The sequence below is a fragment of the Astyanax mexicanus genome, chromosome 3, assembly GCF_023375975.1.
Source record: "Astyanax mexicanus isolate ESR-SI-001 chromosome 3, AstMex3_surface, whole genome shotgun sequence".
NCBI lineage: Eukaryota > Metazoa > Chordata > Actinopteri > Characiformes > Acestrorhamphidae > Astyanax > Astyanax mexicanus.
This window is the reverse complement of record NC_064410.1, coordinates 40,561,570-40,585,084: the sequence shown is the minus strand read 5'-3', so window position 1 is coordinate 40,585,084 and position 23,515 is coordinate 40,561,570. Positions and strand designations below refer to the sequence as shown.

The following is a 23,515-nucleotide window of genomic DNA, read 5'->3' as shown; positions in this document are numbered from 1 at the left end:
TCGAACCAATTATATATTTTTTATGTTGTTGAGAGTGGGTGGTAAAATCTGGTCATGCATAAATGAGGATTAGGGCTGTTTTACAGTTTGAACACTATCGCACATTTGTGGCACTTGTAGTATGAGACCAGCAGTACATGCCTTATCTGCATGTATGTGTATTGTGTGTGTTTATCCAGTCAACAGATTAATCAATATGTTCAGAATTGATCTGTTTGGATAAAGTGCTTTGTTAAACATTGTGATTGCATTTGCTGAAGTGTATGAGGAGGAAGCTGACTTGTTTATGGGGATTTTAGAGAGAGTTCATTAATATATATATATATACATTTTTAGTAGGTTTTTACAAATCTTTGGTACTAAAAGATGTATTCAAGTGTGGTTCATTAATATGCACTGGTTTATGAGCATCTTGATTTTGATACGCTTTATTACATAGAGGTATAAAAAAAGAGAGAAGAGCACAAACATTTTGCATGTGGTAACATGGCTACCATTCTTTTTGTAACATTTATGTTTAATGTGAAGGAAAAAACTACATGAAAATCAGGATTAGGGCAAAATAAGAAAGTATGTGAATGTCTCTTACCATCACTGTTGATGCACTGTACTTGAGGGTTCTGGGTCCCAGGTCCGCACTCTCTGTCATTGTCAGGAATACACTCCTCCAGTTTCACCAGCAGCCAGTCGTAGCAGCTGGGCTCCTCACATGGTATCGCCTCAGTCAAGTGGGGGCAGTTTCCTGTTCCGCCTGTGGGCTCGTTCAGAATCCTCCTCTTTCTTAGTTTGAAACCTGCCAGAACGCAGAATAGAGAAACAGTCAGTCATCAACACTGCTTCACTTCTGCACAGCTGCTCATGTTTATCCAAATTAAAACTGAGCTTCAGCTTTTAGGCACAGATTTGTACACATTATATGTCCAAAAGTGTCCAGACAACTCCTTATAATTACTGAATTCACGCTAATGGGCTCTTATTGCTGACACAGGACTTATCCAGTGTCAATCCCCATAGGAAAACTTTGCCAGTAGAACACAGGAACATCCACACATGAACCTAAGGTCACTATTCTCAATGCCAAGTGTTGACACAGGGATACAAATCCCTTAAAACACTTGGCACAGACTACAGCTCTTGTCATACTCAAGGGGCACTGGGCTGTAAAGTAGAAAATGTGAGAAATGAAGTAACTGTTCTCATGGTGAAATAAACTACATTTTACTACCAGAGCAGGAGCGTCTCTCGCTGTCTTTAAGAAACTCCTGAAGACAGAGCTCTTCAAAGAGCACTTACTCTCCTAACACCTCTAACTACAAACTAACTTCTTACATTACATTACATTACATTACATTTGGCAGACGCTTTTGTCCAAAGCGACTTACAATAGTCAAGTACAATGTAAAATAAGTTTAAAGGTAAAACATCTTTGGATAGGGATAAAAGGAGGTCAAAGGGGAATAATAGGATAGAGGAGTGAAGGAGGGGAAGAAGGAAATGAGGTTAGAAGTAGTTAGTGTGTTAGAGGTGTTAAGAAAGTAAGTGCTCTTTGAAGAGCTGTGTCTTCAGGAGTTTCTTAAAGATAGCGAGAGATTCTCCTGATCTGGTAGTGGAAGGTAGTTTGTTCCACCATTGGGGAACTCTGTATGAGAACAGTCTGGATTGCTTTGTGTGAGTGTTTGGCAAAGCGAGGCGACGTTCATTGGAGGAGAGCAGCGGCCGGGAGGTAGCGTAAGCCTTCAGGAGCGAGTGCAGGTAGGAAGGAGCCTGTTCTGTCATCACCTTGTAGGCGATTGTAAGAGCTTTGAATTTGATGCGAGCATCAACTGGTAGCCAATGGAGCTCAATGAGCAGCGGGGTGACATGTGCCCGTTTTGGCTGGTTGAAGACCAGACGTGCTGCTGCTTTTTTAACTTCTTAAAACCCACTCAGGAAGATTGACTTTCACCAATGTATTCTTGATTGGGGTTGTTCAATTTATGAAAACAATGATATCCATCATTATAAAAGCATAGCTGTGAACAATTCTGAGGTTTAAAATATGATAAAAACATAATTTGATGTGGATTTTTTTCTGGATCTTTAAATTCTAAGAGAGATATTGGTTAATGAGACCCAATGAACTGAGCTGAACCAGTGCGTTAAGCTAAACAGCAGAACATACTGAACTGAACCGTCAGACTTCAGCTGAGAGCTTTAACGGCTATCATTAAGTTTCCCTCGACTGAAGCTTCATGCTTAGAGTGATAATCATCACAGCGCATTTAACATGGCAGCCCATTAGGCAGAGAAGATGACGGAAATGACTGGAACTGCTGAACATAATTATTATTATTCTTCACTCATTACACCAGATTTCCTCTGAGGAGAATAATGCATTTAGCAGTCCATAATCCGGCAGAGACACTGAATCAGAGCTTTGGGGGATGAACCCATAGATGGCCCAAGGTCACCTACAAGCACAACCCTCCATCCCCCTTAACTCTGCAGGCCACTGTCCTAATCCCCACTCCTGTTTAGGCACGATAAGAGAGACCAGAGGGGTTCAGAGGGGGGCTGCAGGGCCAAGATGACCGTGGCGTTCCATCGCTGCTGATTATTTCTGTCCTTGTCTCTCCATTGGCATTTTTCTATACATACAAGATCCACACAGGGCTCAGTGCACTGGAGAAAGAGGGGGATGGAGGGAACTGTGTCACACATTGTTAATCAGATCTAAAATGTCTGAAGGTGTACGTTATGTGTGGGAGAGAGAGAGAAAGAGAGAGAGAGAGAGAGAGAGAGAGAGAGAGAGTGAGTGAGCGGGTGTGTGGGAGGGGTGAGACACCTCTTTTTCCTATTATTAACCAGCAACAGGGCTTTGGAAAAACCTACTAACGCAACACTGGTCTGGAACCAACTCAGATTTCACTGAAATAACAGAGACTTGTTGTGTAATGTTTACAATACATATATACACATTTATAGCCATTGCATTAACTAAAACAAACAAGCAGTGTCTTCTGAGAATGCACATATGGCGTTGGTACATGACTGCTTAGCAAAAAAAAAAAAAAAAAAAAAAACAATGCCAAGAAGAATTCCCCATACATTTCTCTAGAATGGTATAATAGAATAAGAGTATTATAACAAATGATGTGTTGGGAAAACCTATACTATCTTTAGTAGAAACTGCTGATATGTGGACAGCTTTTACAGAACATTAGCACAATTCTATTCTAGGTTGTATTGTATTCTTGTTGATTTTTCTTCTTCTTGGTAAAAATGCATTGAGTTGCCCAAAAAGGCAATAGTCCAATAAATACAACAATCCAGGCATCATCATCTGGACTAAAGGGCTTATATATTAAAATATAGCACTTGGTGGAGAACACCAAGGGAATTTGTAAATTCCCTGAAAAAGCTAGCATTCATGATGAATGTCATGATAATTCAGTTTTTCGGTACGTTATACAGTTTAAATTTTGATTTAAATCTATAAAAATTCCATTCCCAACAGACAATTATTAAAAGACTACTCGCTTGCAAGTTAAGGTCAAAATCTTACCCATAAAAAGCTTGGCTTTAGAGAGCCATGAAAGTAAAACGTTTCAACATTTAAAAGAATAAATACAGCTACTGAGTCCTGTAAGATCACAGTGTGCTGATACTCATATGAGACATGAAAAATACAGAGTACCCTGCATCTCTCCGTTAGCCCACGGCTTCCTGTGTAATGAATGTGTATCCGGACCGGAGCGTCGGAGCGTGCCGACAGACGTATGCGCTGTACAGTAAAGCAGCGTGGGCGTGCAGGAAAAAAAAAAAGGCGAGAACGGGCGAGACGGATTCAGAGAGAATCCATCATTAAGATACATGAAGAAGAATTTCTTCCCATTCTATCCATTTGAGTCGCTTCATTAGGGGAGAGTCAATATGCATTAAGTATGGCACACAGGTCGCTGTCCCAGCCGTAATTAATGAGGGAGGCAGCCGGCGTGGCAGTCTCTCTCTCTCTCTCTTGGACTAGTACCAACTGTCAGCTCCAGCACAGAGAGGTGACTGTCAGCACACTGAGGCTGTTCTTACCTCCGACATCAGCTCATTCTCCGTAAAGGACACACAAAAGAGGAAAGCCCATTTACTGTTTTTTTCTTTTCTGACCTTTGACCCTCAGCATCTCTGTCCTGCATGGTTTCTGTCATCAGTGCTTTCAGTTTGTCACCCACTCTCCCCCTCCCTCTCCCCCCCAGCCCATTCACTTTTGTAGAAATTCATTCTCTCTCCCAGCAGCAGCTGATAAGCACACAGTGCAGCCGTTGATGGACAGAGGTAAAAAGGTGGTGCAGTCTGAGCTGGTGGAGGTGAAGGGGCTCATCAATACAAGATGTTTCATGTTTAAAGAGAATTTTGTAGCAGCTGTTGGCAGTCTGGACGAACTGGACAAACAATGTCCAGAGTGTCAAAGAGTGTCGGTAAAAATTCCATTGAACCATGCCATTCATCTAGAATATATATATGCTATATATAGGTATATGTTTGAGTAAAATAAATATTTTGTTCTATAAACTATGGACACCCTTTCTCACAAATTCCAAATAAACATATTGTCATTTAGAGCATGTATTTGCAGAAAATGAGAAATGGCTGAAATAACAAAAAAAAAAGATGCAGAGCTTTCAAATAATCTCCTCAAATAATTCAAAGAAAACAAGTTCATATTCATAAAGTTTTAAGAGTTCAGAAATCAATATTTGGTGGAATAACCCTGGTTTTTAATCACAGTTTTCATGCGTTTTGGCATGTTCTCCTCCACCAGTCTTGCACACTGCTTTTGGATAATTTTATGTCACTCCTGGTGCAAAAATTCAAGCAAATCAGCTTGGCTTGATGGCTTGTGATCATCCGTCTTCCTCTTGATTATATTCCAGAGGTTTCAATTTGTTAAAATCAAAGAAACTCCTCATTTTTAAGAGATCTCTTATTTTTTCCAAAGCTTTATATATTTCGTTTATTTAATTGGTGTGTTAACATGTAATCTGATTTATCACACACTCGACGATTTCAAAAAGACTGACACCCTCTCACATACAAAGACTAGTCACAGACTTTTTACTCACAGACTAGTCATAAGTTAAGATTCTGCAAGGACTGGGGACCTTGCACCTTTGAAGATTATTTTATAATGTCTTATTATTATTATTATTATTATTATTATTTATTATTACAAATGGAAAGACACGTTAAGAAGACATTCTTGCTCACTCCACAGCTCCACCAGTTTCTCCTCCTTTTGTACACTCCAGGAGAACCGTGTTTTCTGAGCCATCGCCAGAGTCTCATCTATGTCCACAGTTCCTGTGCTTGCCTTGCAGCTTCCCGTAGCTTTTCTATTGCCATATTCTAGTGCCAGGGCACCGAGGTCAGCTAGTCAGAGGCTTTTAGTAGTCTCTAGGACGACGTGGAAATGTAAAGGAGATTGTGCTTTTTCTGTGTATGCTCCAAAACTGTGGAACACTCTGCCTCTGAATATAAGACTTCCTGTGTCAAAGGAGATCTTTAAAAAGAGACTTTAGAACACATTAGCCTTTGAGTGTGGACATTGTTGATGTTTTCTGTTTCTGTTCTGTTCTTGGATGGGGTTACTTTTATGATTTTATTGTGTAGATATATTAGTTTTATTATTTTATGTTTATTGTACTGCATGTGAAGCACTTTGTAGCTTTGCTTGGAAAAGTGCTATTTAAGTAAATGCTTGCTTGCTTACTTACTTACTATTGGTTGTTAACATTGTTCATGTTACTATTTGTGTGAGCCAAGTCTCAAGACTTCCCATGATGTTAAACAAGGTTGATTGTATCAGATGGCAGGACAAGAAAAAGACTGACTAAAACTTGCAATCCTAACCAGCTTACACTGAACGATCGAGATGATGTGAGCACAACATAAAAAGCATGACTTTATCCCGACTCTGGAAATTCTTGAAAATCGTTTGGTGTAAGGTCGGCATAAGAAGAACATCAAAGTTTGTCAGTAACTGATCAATGTGTTTACATGTGCACTTAGGTGATCAGATAATGAGCTCATAGAAAAAAAAGTGATCTATCAATATGATCATACATAATCTAGACAATAAAGATTATTTAAATCCTCCAGTTTCAGCATCTCTCCCAAAGAGTTTTGACCTCATTTTGCAGTTACTGTATTAAACACTACTCGCCTTTCAGTACTACAGTCTGTTTTCATTCACGACCAGACTGTGAAATTAGAGAATACTCTGGTTAGTAGTGACAAAGACTAAGAAAAACGATTTCCCACTATTTAAAGTCATCTCATAACGCAAACAGAATCTGCCTCTACAGTAACCCCTTATTCCAAGCTACAAGACACACTTTTTACTGGCATGCAGAACACCCATTTTTGTAACTACAGCAAAAGACTGCTAGTTATGCAACCACCAATACATAAACATACAAAACCAAAGACAAATATCTCAAAAGTCTATTTTAAATTGGTAACATACATTAAAATCAGCTATTCTTGACAACATTATGCCGAGTTGTGTTGTTTTACCAGAGGAGCTTTCCTAACCTCACAATAAGTTGTAAGAGAGAATGGATTTGTGGGTAGAGTAAGGACAGGCCAATTACTGCAATTTTTGAAGCACAAAATCCTCCCTTTGACCACCCCAGCCTCTCTATCAGCCACGTTTTCTGTCATCCACTCTTTCTTCTTCCCGCCCACTCTCTCCTTTCCCTTCAGCTGCTGATAAGCTCACAGAACAGGTGCTGATGGAGAAAAGCAGAACGTGATGCTGGCTGGGTGCAGAGATGAAGGATCTCATCACAAACACAAAGTGCTAAAAGGGGATTTCAGCAGGACACAGAAAACAAGCTTGTTCATTTATCACCCTAAACACCACGGACTCACTCACAAGCTGAGACATTTCTGTTCACATAAGACGGGTATTAGAGGGTTTGATAAATTGCTAATGTGCTTTCTGACACTGTGTGATTGTGTGTTATCTAAGAACATGGACACATGGATAAAATCAAGGAATCATTAAGGCTGGAGTTGTTTATACCTGTGTGATTTAACAGCTTTGTAGCTCCAATGATAAACCACAAATACAAGCATCAGTTACCAAACAATGGTCTTGGCTGATTAACATTTTAAACACAGGAAAAAATGCATAAAAATGATTTGTCCTTTAAACCCCATAAAACCTTAGTTTACAATTCATTTATGGATCTGACAGCAGAATTTGTTAATATAACAGCAGTTATTTGTTAATAGAACAGCACATAGAGCAGCACAACATTGTTTCAGCATCACCATTGCAATGTGGCCATGTGTAATAGTCACAATGCAGGATGTGCACCCTCATTTAATGTTTTTAATTAAATAATGCAAATTATTGCTGCTTGATACAAACATAAATGTCCACTGCTCTCATTTGTCACAACACATTTGTGAGGCAGATTATATCTGGTCAATATCATTTAAGTTACTAAAATCTTTGATACATTGCATGCATTATTAATAGCACAACTTGGATCATTAACGCATCATTCGCTTCTGTAGAAATCAGTGGAATTTTTTTTTATTTGTAAAAACTGTAATATATATAACTCTGGAAAAAAATTAGAGGCCACTTAAAATTATGAGTTTCTTTGACTTTACCTTGGGAATATAATCAAGAAGAAGATAGATGATCGGAAGCCATCAAACCAAGCTGAACTGCTTAAATTTTTGCATCAGGAGTGACATAAGGTTAACCAAAAGCAGTGTGTAAGACTGGTGGAGGAGAACATGCCAAGATGCATGAAAACTGTCATAAAAACCAGGGTTATTCCACCAAATATTGATTTCTGAACTCTTAAAACTTGTTTTATGAAAGCTTGAAGTGGTCTCTTAATGTCTTTCCAGAGCAATATATATATATATATATATATATATATATATATATATATATATATATATATATATATATATATATATATATATATATATATATATATATATGCAAAGCCCTAACAGAATGCAGGTATTAGGTATTAGAGTGAAAAACAAAAAACATGGGCCTGCATACAGAGTTTAAAGGGTTAAAGATATACATATCAACCATACATCTTACATACATACATCTGAGTTGTTATAATGTTTGCATTCATTTACCTTTCTTAGAGCTCTGATCCTGGCAGTTCTCAAAGGTGCAAGGTCCCCAAGCACTCCAGGATGATACCTCACACTCCACTGGACATGGGATGTGGCACAGCTGAGTGGTGTTTGGAGGAACCCCTAAGCACAGGTCACTGTTCACAGGCCGGGATGCTGTGGAGAAAAACAAAACACATTCAAAAATGTTACAATTCTAATAATTATACGGAATAAATATAAAAAAAACAGGTTTTCAGGTCAATTTTTTGTGATGGTTGAAATATAGAAGTCTAAAGGTTGTGTATATTTATTTAATTTGTTTTTGTTAATGTAGCCTAATTTGTGCATGTCAAAAACTAGGGGAATAATTCCACAATACAGTAGATTTCAGACTGAAAAAGATCAAAATAATTAAAAAATATATATATTTTAGCTGTACATAAAAATGATGTAATAGAAGACTACACCAACCAAATTCAGATAAATATGAGGATTTTTAAATAAACCTCAGGTCTGAGGCTAAGACTCTGTATTTCAAAACTACATAACCCCTTGCTAAATAATAATAAGAAGATACAATGCAGCACCATTAGCACACATTCTTCATGCTTTGTCTGCTTTGTCTAGCTGCACACTTAATGAAATGTGAAATGGCTTCACAGATTTACATGTTTAGTGTGGAAATAATATGGTGATTGGACAACATTGCACACTCTGTCTAATAATAAGAGGACTGCGCATTACTGGAGGGTCTGGATTATGTACACTGTGTACTTGGAAGCATAAAGATTTGCATTTATTAGAGTGCAAAATGTGTCATAAGGACAGCACTAAAGATGATGGATAATAACTACAAAAGTAACACAAGCAAAGACAGTGGGGGGGTGGGGGGGGGATGCTGGTATGCACACATTGAAAAATGGCTACCCCTCCTCATGGCCCTGTGGAATTAAGTATTAAAAAAGCATGACATCACCCTGGCTTCAATTTCAGTTTAATTTTATATCCAGATCTAATTTCTAAACATCCTCTGGGTGCATCAGGAAATGTTGGTTTTCCCTGTCCTCCAGTGTGTGTGTGTGTGTGTGTGTGTGTGTGTGTGTGTGTGTGTTTGAGTTTGTGTGTTTGAGTGTGTGTGTGTGTGTGTGTACGCACAGGGCGTACTGAGCGGTAGGTGACTTTCTGCAAGGTCACAGCACTGATGGATCTGCCACCATTGCCCCATGACAGATCCTCACTTCATTCACATGCAAATTGCTCTGTGTAGCCAAAAGGTGTATGCTTTGATGGAGCTGATCCTTAAAATGTGCACATGCATGTGTGTGTATGCGTGTGTGTGTGTGTGTGTAGGTTTCGGGCTATTGTGAAATGGTTAGGATGTGTGAAATGGGCTTCCAGGTTGATTATCAATTTCTAACCAACTGTGAAATAAATAACTTGGCTAAGTGCTATAAACATTCATACAGATCATTAAAGAGAGTGTTAAGCTAGGCGTGTTTAAGTGGATTTAAACTGTGTTTTTAAATACACGGATGCTTTAACCTCTTATCTAACAATCACATTTAATTTAAGCAAAATGGACAGTGCAAGTAATACCAAAACAAGGGCGTAAATAAATTGAACAGGCATGGCAAATAGACTGGACAGTTGGCAAAAATATTTTTGAAAGGGAGATTACATTAAAAAAATAACTGTACACCTATATTATTTGACATACATATATTCAACTCCGGAAAAAATAAGAGACCACTTAAAATGATTTTTTACCAAATTGAAAACCTATAGAATATAATCAAGAGGAAGATGGATAATCACAACATTAGGAGTGGCTTAAAGTTATCCAAAATCAGTGTGTAAGACTGATGGAGGAGAACGCGCTAAGATGCATAAAAAAAAAAAACTGTAATTAAAAACCAGGATTATTCCACCAAACATTGATTTCTGAACTCTTAAAACTAAATGAATATGAACTTGTTTCCTTTGCATTATTTGAGGTCTGAAAGCTCTGCATCTTTTTTGTTATTCCAGACATTTCTCATTTTCTCCAAATAATTGCTCTAAATGACAATATTTTTATTGGAATTTTCATTTTACACAAACACATACTTATTAATAGCTAATAGCTTTTTTTCCAGAGTTGTATAATATCTTTGTATAGGTTACTTTTTATTGGCTTTAAACTTGCTCAGACATTTCATTTCTATTTATTGTATAAACTTCTCTCTTTGTAAGTTCCTTAAGAACTAGGCTAAACTCTTTATTCTAAATCATTCTAAAAGGATCTTTTTTTAGTCCCCCATATTCACATTTTACAATATTTAGGTTTTGGTTTATCTATTAGCCCAAAAGACCCTATTTGGTGGTCTGGAGAGTATTGTTATTCCTAGAACAGCTGCTCTTCAGATCTGAAAGCATTCCATTTTTACTATTCTACTCTATTCCTCAGCATACTCAAACACTACTCCTGCCTCTTCATCATAGCTATGCAATGGTATGGCATTCCGATGGACAAATGCCCATCTCGGACTGAAATGCATCTTCTCACCTTCTCATTAACCCAGTCTGATTAATGACTCTCTCCTTGCTGCCTGACCTTGTTCAGGTGGCACCTTGCTCATGCATGGGCCAGATGGTTCGCACTTTGCCCACTCAGGGCTTCCCCAGCCTAATTAGGGCACCGATATCCCATCAGCCCCCTCGTCCGTCCGCCTGCCGCCAGCCCCTTAGCTGGATCATCATCATCAATAACTCCACATAACCCACAAAGGAGATCTGCATGGAGGCGCTGTAACAAAGCCATCACGCCGAAGTGCTCACGCAGGCCCACGACAGGGTGCCACGTCGATTACAGTCAGGACGGAAAGACAGCCAGTGTGGAACTAATGAACATCAGTGGCGCTGTTGCTCAAACACCGACTCGCTTCCCTCACACTCTGGCTCCCTGTGACCGAGGTATGTTAATGGATAAAGACGGAGACAGCAGCTGCTTTTCCTCTGTTGTCGGAGAATCTGCGGCCCCCCACCGAGAGAGGAAATCATGCCGCGCTTTAGCAGAGCGCAAGAAAACAGCAGAGCGGGAAGCTGGGCGAGATGTGGCAGAGCTTTCAATTGGCAGAGCTGCAGTTTTGAAATGTAAAACTAAAATGTACAACTAGGTTTCAGGACCTGTTTTGGAATTCATAACCTGGGCCGGGGAAGCCGGCCCTAATCCTCAAATGATTGAAAACAGATTTCAGATTTCAAACAAAGCTTTCTCACGCAAAGCTTCCACATTCCTATGGTAATAACACATATGGGGGATCACAACTACCCTACCCATATTACCCAGCTTACTGTGCATGCAAAACACTGTAGCATGGAGCGCTGCTGAGGAAAACTATAGGATTTATGCATCATTCCTGAAAGCTAATGACCAGATTAGATTTGCATAAAGCACGCCATGCCTGTTCTTATGCAGGGCTGACCTAATTGTCTCACATTAATATGAATATCTGTGAATAATTCAGCAGCAACACCAGCAGTACATTATTTGCACATCTGTCAGTTTAAGGTGAGAAAATGCAGAGGATTTGTGTTTTTAAAAAAACTGGATAACACAGTAGGTCTCTTTCACTTTATTATCATATTCGTAAAAGTATATTTAAGATATTGAAGCAAAATCAATTAGATAATCAAATGAGACAGTATCTATTTCAATGTACACAATCAGTATACTGTATGTCTAAATGTTTTTAGTCTTGCTATTGATATAGGAATCTCTGGAGCAGGTACGTTGGCACCATGCCTAATGCCAGACATGAGCTACAGGGGTATAAACCCTCCAGCACTGTGCTGTGGAGCAGTGGAAATGATTATGCTTCATCCTGTACCTTTAGGATGACCGAGGGACGTTGGGGATGAGATCTAAATCATAGTTTTTAAATGTTGTCAAGAGTTAACATGATTATATATATTAAAAAAAGAATTATTTCTAACAATGTTAGAATGAATTCTTAAAATGTACACATATGTTTTCTAGATCAAAAGCACAAATTCAAGTAAAAGCAGTAAAAAACGTACTATTTAGGCTGCATTCACACAGCAGGTACAAAAGACCTATATCTGATCATTTTCATAACGTGACAAAGATTTCTGTGTGGCAGCGGGAACAGCAATAAACACTTTGAAACTGACATGTTCTGATTGGGTTTCCTTTTATATGTAGGCTTAAAATCGTACACCATACTTTTCGCACTATAAGGTGCACCTAAAAAACTGTAATTTTCCCAAAAATTGACAGTGCGTCTTATAACACGGTGTGCTTTTCGCTGTTCAGAGGTGAGTATAACTGGACTATAACACTCAGGCTGCCTCAGTGTAGCGCTGTCGGGTGGCAATAACTAGCACAAACTGCTGCTGGCACTAGTGGTTAGCCGCTAATGATAATGCTGCTGCACCCAGCCTTAGTGGAAATCTGGAAATCTAAGCTTATGGAAGCACTTTACTTACTGAAATAAACAGTTTTCAGGAGAGAAATCTGTGTAGATTAACATGCAGATCTCGTCGGCGAGATCTGCTGAATTACAAAGAAAACATGGTAATACCCCTGTTCCTTAGTGTCACATAATGCGCCTTCTAATCCGGTGCGCCTTTCAGTGTGGAAAATATGGTACATATTTGATATATACATACTGAAAATAACATTTCCTTCAACAACATCATTCTGTTATTTAACTAATCTTAGTATCATGCTGTAATTAAAGTTTAAGTGAAGATGCAGCTTTTAAGCTTTAAAGACTGTCATTTTTGCCCTGTCAATGCTGTCTCGCCTTAAAAATTCTAGCAGACAAAAAAAAAAAAACCCTGAGTTGTACATTTAAGAGAAAGGCAAAGAAGAATCTTTGATGTCTCCTTACCTTGTACTCAGAGGCTTTTGTCTATCTTCTATTCATATTACTATTCTGGTTCTCTTTAATTATTGTCTGTCTATATTTAGTATTTTCTTATTTTGTATTACTATATTTAGAGTGTGTGGCTTAAATGTTTGATAATTTCAGTTTTTCTGTATTTAAATCACTTTGTTTATATAATTTAATATATCATATTATAAAGTCAGCCTGGCTTAAAAAAAACTGTCAGTTGATGCTAACAGCTATACTAAGGTTAATTGATATGGACACTCCCTGATTGACTAACAAACTAACTTTATAAATAATAAGTAAATAAATAAATAAACAGAGCAAGAGTGATAAAGACGGAGCATGTGTGTGAGAGTGTGTACATATGTGTGGGCCTAGACTCATGTCCTGGAACTTGTGCCAAAGCCACTGCCAGCATTCCAGCAGCACCTGCCAGGACAGCATCATGCACACAAGAGGTGCAGAGCAGTGTGCCAATGTTTTTTTTGTTACGTTTTTTGCAGATTTCTTTCACAGTGCTGTGTTTTTTTTGTCTCTGGAGGAGCTTGTTCTGACTGGCTGTTGGGGAGCAGCTGTGGCCATCTGAATAAGTTCTGTGAGAGGTCGCCAGTTCAACACTCGGAGCAGATGGCAGGGGACTTTCTGTGTCAGACTGCGGAAGAGTGCGGGCATGCTACCAGCTTTAGTGCCCAGCATGGGGTTACACTGAGCTCTCCCGCCATGTCACATCATACTTAATGAGTATGTCTACAGTGTGTATGTGTGTGTGTGCAATTTTTACAATTTCGGTGTATTAACTTTTTAAATTATTACAATATCAAATCAGAAATGGCATAAATATGCACTTAAGAGCTTCTTCCACGCCCTTCAAGTTCACCCAGCCAAGAACCCAGAATCTAAAGTTGCACAGAAAAGCTGCACAAGCTGTGAAATCTGGAGTTTGCACAAGCTGAACTGAAAATAAGCTGTTTAAAGTTTCCACTTTGCCTTTGGTCCTCGTCTTAAATACGAGTCTGAGACAGCGTCTGACAGGTTGTTGCAATCTTAAAGTGCAACACCAGCCTGAATAAATAAATGGAGCGCTCTTTCATGCATGCAGAGTTCCAGCACTCAGGTCAGTCCACCTGCCTGTCAGCTCCTCTCCCCTGCAGCAGCACGAACACACCAAGTAAGCTCTGACTTTCCAGTCGAGTGAAAAAGGACAGAGGTACAAAATGGCAAGCCCTTGTATGAGAGATTTTTTAAGCAATGTCAGATTTCAGGTCATTTTTTTATTCTACAAAAGAAATTTAAGTTGGTCATTTTGGACCTGTGCTGATGTAACATAGTTAAATGTGCCTTAGAATGAAAAACATGGTAGCAGAAGTTTAGTACCATATTCGCACTATAAGGCGCTTTATAATCCAGAGCACTTTATGTATGAATTTTATCACTCAGGTTGTAAGGAGCAGTAAAGCCACTCAGGTGAAGTGCAGCATTATAAAGGAGTTTCAGTGAAGTTTCTTCAGCACAAAGACTCGAGACAGGAGCAGTAGCAGTAGCATTAGCTGCTAACCTCGCTATGCTCTACCTCTTTTGCCGTTCAGAGGTGAGTACTATCGGCATGTAGCCTGCTGCTAACCCTGGCTAGCACTGCTGGAGCAGCATTAGCATTACCCGCAAACCGCGGTAGCTCTTTCGCTAGAGAGAGGTGAGTATATTGGACTGTAGTTAAAACAAGCTACATGAGACAAACCGCTAGCTAATATTGCCCTGGCTTACCAGAACACTCAGGGTTCCTCATTGTAGTGTTGTCAGGCAGCATTAGCCGCTAACCACGGCTAGCAAATCTAAGCTTACTGTAAATAAAGGGAATCGCTTTACTCACCCAAATAAACTTAGCTTAGCTTTACTTTTTGCTGAATTAGATGGAAAACATGGCCACATCCCCTTTCGCATAATGCGCCTTATAATCTGTTGCGGCTTGTGTATAAAAAAATAAAAAAATAGACGTTTGTTAAAAGTGCACCTTATAATCCGGTGCGCCATATAGTGCAAAAAAATACGGTACATTGAAGTGACGTAATGTGAGCCAAGGAAATCCAACATAATCAAAACAGCACTGTAAAATGGGCCAATTCCAAAACCCCAAAACTGTTACATAAAAGTTTAACTTGTTATATTTGCACCCAAAAAATATATATAAACATCCATCTCACTAGTGAAAGCTTTTAGAGCTCCAAGTGAAAGTTTAAGGGATTAAATATTCAATCAATGCACTCTGTAGCACTCATACAGGACCATAGCATTTTTTTTAACTTTTTAATTTTTTTTATTCTTGGCAACAATTATAGACAGGTTATAGATATAGACACAGCCGCACTGTCTCTCCAAGACGCATTTGACAACCAAAACTCCTCCCACTACATCCATGCAGGATGCTAAATTCCATTTAGGATGCAATTCAGATATTAGCACATGAGGTTACCACAAGTAAATGGGTTCCTATGTAGCCCTTTGAGCCCCAATATGGAAACTGAACAGTCAAATCATACTTCAACTCTTTTGAATTTATGTTGATTATGATGTCACAACCATGAACACATACATAACAAACTCATAACTGATTATCAAACAACCTACAAAAGTTTATCTTTCCCTTCATACTGAAGTGATAAGGGGTGTTGTTACTCAAGATAATCTGTATCAGAGTAATTGGGGGCATTTATGCAATAAAAACTGACAAAGTGTATGGTTTGTGCCATTTCCTTTTAGGAATATACAATACAGGACATTTATATTGTGTTTTAGTCTATTCAGATTCAAGTATTATTCAGATACTACAATTCATTTTGAATATGTTTTTTTTAAGCTTTTTATTAAATAGTTCAAAAAAAAGCACAAAAAATGATAAAAGGTGCCTTTTTTGTAGCTATTTATAGAACCCTTTTGCAAAAGAAAACAGAAGCAAAAGATAAAGAGGGGCTGGAAAATGGTCATGGAAAAGTGTATTTTAACTATTTAACTCTTTATGACCCAAAAACATACACCAACTGAAGTGAAAGTATAAAAAATTTGGAGTAGAAATGCTCAACGCTGAACTGACCTGGTTCTTCACGGTCAGTGAGTAGGAATATAGGTTACCTTCTTTGCTCTTGAGGGAGCTGAGGTTGGATGGTGGGTCAGAGGAGGCCTGGACGCAGTACACCTCCCTGTTCTGGATTCCTCCTCCACACAGGCCGGTCTGATTACCACGCCGGCGGTCCTGCTGACTGAGAAGCACATCTACCCTACATTCACTCCATTCAGTAGCTTTCCAGGAATACCTAGACAGATAGAGAGAAATAGATGAAATGGTTTTAACATAAGTTTTAAGAAAAGCAAGAATAGTATTCTAGTGTAATATTTTATTAATAATAACACCTCTATATGCAGCATAGTGACTATTTCTTGCTACTCTACAGCAGTTCCCAATCTCTCTATTTAAGCAGAGCTATAAAAGAAGTTAATTTTCTAATAGACTCGTCCAAGACCATGCTTGAACCAGCCTCTGAGTTTATGTCACAGACTTATTGAGCTCAATTGAATCTGACGGCGGGGCTGCAACCTTCTGATTTATCATATCAGCCCAGCGTGAGTCAAACAGAGGAATCACAAACAAACGAAGGAGCCGCGTCCTTTCCGCAGAGGCAGAATTACACCGAGAGACGCCCGGCTCATTTTTAATGGGGGTAATTTTATTGCGCACTCTTTGATATTTTATGCTCGGATGAGCTGCATATATTTTTCATCATAATCATTTGTCAGCGCCTGGGGAGAATCGCCTGCAGCGTCGCAAACTTCTATTAGATTATTAGACAGCAAAGGAGGAACAATATATACAAAACAAACTTTGGCACCAGATATATTCTATTTAATTATCTGAGTAGAAACATCACAGAAACACATACACACACACACCAGAATGATTTAGGTTTGCGTCTTGTCTCTCGTTGTCATTACTGTTAATGTCATCAGCAAATGAGTTCTGCCTAAATGAAGTCTTGATGACAAGCAGAGCGTGAGCAGTAATGGTTGAGAGGGAGTTCAGCAGGCGTTGGGAGTGGAGAGCTTTAAAGGCCACCATCTGAACAGCTGACCCTTCATCACCCTGTACAGATGTGATATGGGGAAGGGAGTGAGATTGAGAACGACTGTTGGCTTGACATGCTAAGCCTTTGGTGCCAGTTTCAGGCGTGACTTGGACGCATTCGGTGTTCTTCATTATGATGTTTAAAACATAAGCGTGGAAAGATGGTGCAGAAAACAGGCAGAGATCTTGGAAATGAAGCTAATTAGCTGATTATATATTCCATTAGATTTCCTGAAGCTTCACAGCAAATAGCGTCGGCTGCTTGCGTGTGCAGTTTTTGAAGACGAGATATAAATTAGTGGCAGTGCTTAGGAAGTCATATATGTATATGAATTTTGCAATGTTTGAACAAATATATTTAATTCAATTCACAAAAAGAGCTCCCGGCCACTGGTGACACTGTTTTGCCACTGTTTTGTGTCTGCCATGCAGTCAAAGAAGAATTGAGAAAACAGTGTTGCTACATCTGCTTTCATTTTGGAGCTCACATTAACAAGGAAGGATGGAGCAGAACCAATAAAAAATCGAACTTAAATGTTAGGTTAGGGTTAGAGTAAAGTTGAATTTAATCTAGGCTAATTTTAGACTAAGGATTTATGTTTATATTGAGGCGTAGGTTGAGTTTAGGTTGAATCGTAGGTTAAGTTAAGGCTTAGGCTGAGGTGTAGGTTTGTTGATCTGAATTGTGTCTGTTTAAATTTGAGTCTTATGTGTTTACACTTATATTTCATTTGGTTTGTTCTATCCAGACATAATCCTGATACTTAAGATGAAATGTTTTGCTAAAAAAAATATACACATCCTGTGTGGCTGCCATGTAGTCAAAGAAGAACTGAGAAAACTGTGTCGCTACATCTGCTTTCATACAATTTACTTCAGGTATTGATACTTAAAATGCATTAAGTGACCAGATGTTAAGTGTAGGTTCAGAGGTTTAGATGATAAAATTGCACTGTTTGCTTTGTTACATTCTTTGTTTAAATCATTTGGATTTCTGCTCAAGTTTCTGTTGGGTTTGCCTTAGTAATATGTGCTATTGTATAATTAAGCTCAAACTTTAATTAGTGGTGAATTAGTATTGAGTTTAATTATTTTCTGTGATGAACCTAACTATACAAACACCCACTTTGTTACGAGGATACACCACCTTGGTGGCAGGATAGAGAAAGTCTAGATGTTTGTCTTCCATGTTGTTTAACAAATTGTGGGTCAAGCTGAAGAGTGCACCCAAGGCTTATTGATGCCATTTATGGGGGCTCCAACACAACAGGTCACCTTCAGAGGTCTTGCAAAGTCCATGCCTTAGAGGTGTCACCAACACAATATAGGTTGGTGGTTTTATTGATATGGCTGTGTGAGAAGTGTGAATTTTCTACACATTTGAAAGAAGTCATGCTGTGTTCTTTGGTAATTCTCAAACTGAGTCAGAATCACACACATCTAGCTGTAGAGGTGTGGGGGCAGGTGCAATCACACTTAGGGTTAAAGGAGAAGACATCTCAGTAGGAACTGGTCATTTGGGGCTAATTCTGACTGACACACATTCCCCTCAGAGACAGGCAGCGAGAGATCCAGAGCAGTGGGCTGCTGAGTGATGGAGCACGGGCCTTGCCCATCTGTGGTGGAGATCAGATTAGATGCCACGTCGCCTGTTCCCTCACACACTCTCCATTCATCACCTCCCTCCCTTCCAGCCTGGCAGCGTGTCAGCGCTCCAGCTCGTTGCTCCCTCCCTGTGTCCTCCAGCAGGCAGTCACATCCCAGCCCCCTCAACCATCACCACCACCGCCACCACCATCAAGCTTCTGTCTGTGTATTCCCCCTCGTGAGCTGCACAAACCCCCCCCAGCAGACGATGGGCATGAAGAGAGGCTTATTATTGTTCTCCCCACTGTTAACACCGGGCCAAACTGCTGTTATTACAGCAGTGAACATACCTCAGCATGGAGCATCCGTTCAACGTCAATAAACCCACTGAGAGGACGATGTGTTTATGATATAAACACGCCCGTAGTTGGTCTAAATCAATGTCAGTTTCAAAATAAATGGATGAAATGAGTGGCAATTAGAGGCTAGCTGAAGAAACATTAATAAAGATTTCAATCCACAGTCTGAGGGCAACCACATATCGTAAAAGTGACTGGAATAACATACATATAGCAGATCAGTGGTTCCCAACCCTGCACCTAGAAGGACTCTTTGCTCTGCTCATTTTGGCATTTTCTACTCTAACCAAGCACCTTTGACTCAGTAAGGGCTTGTTACATAGCTAATTCTCTGGATCAGGTGTTTTGCTAGCAGGGTAAACACTGTGTAAAACTGTTTAATGCAGAAGCACCTCCAGAACCAGGGTTGAAACCACAGGTGTAGCAGATAAACTGCACAAAGTAAGTTCCTATAGAGATGAGTTAATTTTTTAGTCTTGGGCAAAGTGTGATATAAATATATAACACAATGTATAAAGTATTAAATAAAACATCTAATGTCTATAGTGTCTAGTTCACACACCAATCTTAAGGTTGCGCTAACCATGCTAAGAACTAGGTATTTTGCCGTTCAGAGGAGAGTATATCGGACTGGAGCCTGTGAGTTCCCCGTGTTAAAACAAGCTACATGGGTCGAACCGCTAGCTAATATCACCCTGGCTTACCAGAACACTTAGGGATCCTCAGTGTAGCCTTAGTGTTAATCTGGAAATCTAAGATTACTGTAAGTGAATAGAAGCGCTTTACTCAACCAAATAAACAGTTTTTAGGAGAAAAATCTGTGTAGATTAACACCCAGCCCTTGTTTTTTTTTAAGAATTACAATTTTGTTTACTTAGCTTAGCTGAATTAGAAGGAAGACATGGCGACACCCCCGTTTCCCTACTAGTGTCGCATAATGCCCCTTATAATTCGATGTGCCTTATGTTTGAAAATAGACCTGAAAATAGACGTTTATTAAAAGTGCCCCTTACAGTGCTAATAATATGATAATTATTTTTTTTTATGAATAGTAAGCACATTACATCAAACTTACATGCAGCTTTTATATTAAACAAGGTGCAAACATAACCTCCTTGTATTTCAATTAACAAAATGTGTAAAATATGTAAAAATGTGTAAAAAAATCACTTCCACATTTCCAGATGTTTATATATTTTTTTGAAATAATGCAGCACAATTGAGAAGCTCGTCTTGTGTGTCTGGGCATTAGTTAGGCCTTACTTCATTGTGCTTCATCTGTGTAATCACAACAAATACAGCTTTTCAATAAAACTAAACTTGCTTCTTTAGCGAGGTTTTATTGAACGATTGAAATGACAGGCCTTTTTCATAGCTTTCTAGGTGCTTATGTGAGTCACATGTGATATTAGATTAGATGCAATCAAATATCTGATGCATTCTTTTTTAATAGAAACGCTGAATCACCAAGCAAGGTTGTGGACCGAAGAAAATTAAATGCAATCTCTAGATAGCAATATTTTGTTTTCATCTCAATGTTAATATCACATCATATTAAATTATTACGCTTGTATAGAGATATGACACGTTTCCAGATTCTTATCAAAACACAGCCTTAAGACTGGTGTGTGAACTAGACATTATAGACACTAAATGTTTTATTCAATTTTATACTATATATGTATGTATATATGAGTATATATTAGTCCCATGCTTTATCTAAAAACAATCTGTATGACTTACGCTACACATGGCGGAACTCCATCCCCCTGAGGAGAACATGGCTCAGACTCCTCCAGATGAGGGCACTCTGCCCCTCCGCCAACGTTGAACTGCTGAATACGCCGAGTCCGAGTACGCTGACCTTTGGGCCCGTTCAAGTCGTAGCATTCCTTGGAGCAGGCTGCCCATTCAGACCACTCAGTCACCTCACAGTCCTTGGTGATGACACAGGCCTGGTATGTGACTGGAAGGCTCTGTTGATTGCACAGGCTGCAAAAGAGCAAGGGGACATGTTTGTTACCACTACATAAATATATCAATTTCCTACAGATAAAAGATATCACTTTTAAAGTTATTATGAGCCAACTCATAACTAAAGCACTTTTATCAGTACATTAAAGAATGAACAGTATGATTCAGCACTTCCAGAACAAGATCTTGTCAGCAGAAAGGCAAATAATGTCTACAAAGCGACAGAGAGCTTTTAGAAAATGGTGATTGAACCGTTCTTCAGAAAATGCATTTTCTAGTACTTGATTCTGCATGAAGACTGATGGTGCCAAATTACAGATAATGACAAAGGGCCTCACATCTTTTCTTCTCTTTAAAGAGAACTCTTTTCAAATTCTCACTCCATTGATCATACCGGACAAGTAAAAAGTCACAGATTAAAATCATATACAATGGCATCAGTCAAGTCAGTGACAGTTATTTCTATAAATAAAAACTTCTATATTTATGTCATTTTTCTTTTTTGCTAAAGTTCACATAGACAAGACAGAGGACTAATGCAAAAATGAGAGCAAAATCGATTTTTTTGGTTTAAATGAGGAGTGTTATGTTTTAAGAAACAAAGAAAAAAAACTGCAATCCAGCATAATAACCTTATTCTTTACCTTATCCGTGAAACATGGTTGTGGTAGTATCTTTTTTTGTGCTTTTTTTTTTGCTACATATGGGCCTGGACACCTTTCCATAATTTATGGGACATTGAATTCAAAAATTTTACCAGCGAATTCTAAAAGAAAATATAAGGACATCTTTCTGTCAGCTAAAACTTAACATCAGGGTACTAATGTTAATGTTATGGCTGTTCAGTGTAAAACAAGGTCTCATTTTTCTTGTACTTTGGTCAAAAGTCAAACTTTAGCTCCTCCTCCAAGTTGGAATCAAAATGGTATAATGGAATGATAATCTCGGATCCTCATTCTAAATATATGATTATGGATTTACCAGACAGATAAAAATTTTAATGCAGCTTACACTCTGACCCAAATTCTCACCAGGATTTTTTTTTTTTCCTTGAGCATATTTTCCTAGTTATTTTCGTGAAGGGAAAAAAGCCGATTCTGATTAGATTTTAATATAAACATGAATCAAACTATGCCTTCCGTGAATTTTAATTAAAATGCAACAAAATCCATTTTTCGAGGCATGCCTGGCAAGCGGGGTGAAATGATTAAAACTGTTCGTCTCTGCATGTCCTGAGAGATTCACAGGTGGTAGACTTTCACTTCCTGCTGTGTCTTAATTACCCTGTTGAAGTCAGCGTGATTTCTACAGAAACAGAAACAAATGCTTGCAGCTTTCAAAGCATCAACAGTTTACAACCTGATGATTCTAGAGTCAATAAGAGGGCAATGCGGTTTACATACAATAATATTAAAACAATGAGCCACAAGAGGCTGAGTATTAGCCTGTTGCACACCATGCCTCTCTTTAGCTTTAACTGTACTGAAATCAGTCATGTCTCTTTATTTGGCTTATTGATTTTGTAATGGAGTGTTGGAATAGAAATTAATAAGACAGCTATGTTTAATATACACATATGTGTGTGTTTTGTCAACACACTTTATAATGAATGACTTCAGCTCCACTAAGTAGCACCCACTGCTGACACAGATGTGCAAATGCATGCCCACAGCTTGTCTAGTGCTGCCAATAGAATAGGACTGTCTAAAGTAAATATATAATAAAAGGTGTGAGAATGGGAGTTATAAAAAAGTCTCTTTTGGGTTATTGGGTGCACAGGGCAAAAGTGCTTTGTTAACAGACAATGACAAGATTTGACTGGTAAACCAGGGTGCTATATGTAGTTTGTTTTAAGCTTGTTTTACGGTAAACGCAGGCTACTGTCCGATATACTCACCTCTGAACGGTGAAAGAGCTTGCGCTTCAGTATGCGGCTAATGCTAATACTGCTCAAGCTTTGGTGTTGGAGAAACTTCACTGAAACTCCTGTATACTGCTTCAGCAGACTCCTTACAACCTGACTGGTAAAACTCATACGTAAGGCACGGCATATTATAAGGCACACTGATGAAAAATTTAAGGATTTTAAGTGTGCCTTTTAGTGCAAAAAATATGGTAAATACAATTTTAGATTTCAGTCTGTTTTTAATATTACATTAAAACAGGAAAACACATGCAAACCTTAGCTTAGATTTCTAGCACTATTGTCTAGTTATCAGGTTTGCTATTCACTAAATGTTTATCACTAAAAAAACTCTCTACTTAGAATCATGGCACTGCTATTAGTGTCACTAAACTGAGGCAAAGTAAAAATGTTAAAAGTTGTTTATGACCATAGATACCCTTCTATAAAGTCCTTCCAGCACTGAGCTATTAAGCATTAAAACTGTGCTCTCTGGAATAATGATGTTCTATTCAACAGTTTTGGCAAAGGTGTGGTGGTGGTCCTC

General features: G+C 38.6%; 1 protein-coding gene across 1 annotated transcript in view; it reads right to left on the bottom strand.

The window, feature by feature from the left end:
• The window catches only part of thsd7aa (thrombospondin, type I, domain containing 7Aa), a 180,485-nt gene that overhangs the window by 77,618 nt on the left and 79,352 nt on the right, over positions 1 to 23,515 (bottom strand). The window contains exons 3-6 of the mRNA XM_007249379.4: positions 20,835 to 21,083; positions 16,158 to 16,339; positions 8,155 to 8,310; positions 590 to 793 (exon numbers count right to left, since the gene is read on the bottom strand). Coding sequence (XP_007249441.3) covers positions 590 to 793; positions 8,155 to 8,310; positions 16,158 to 16,339; positions 20,835 to 21,083 — 791 coding nt within the window. The remainder of the gene's footprint in view (positions 1 to 589; positions 794 to 8,154; positions 8,311 to 16,157; positions 16,340 to 20,834; positions 21,084 to 23,515) is intronic.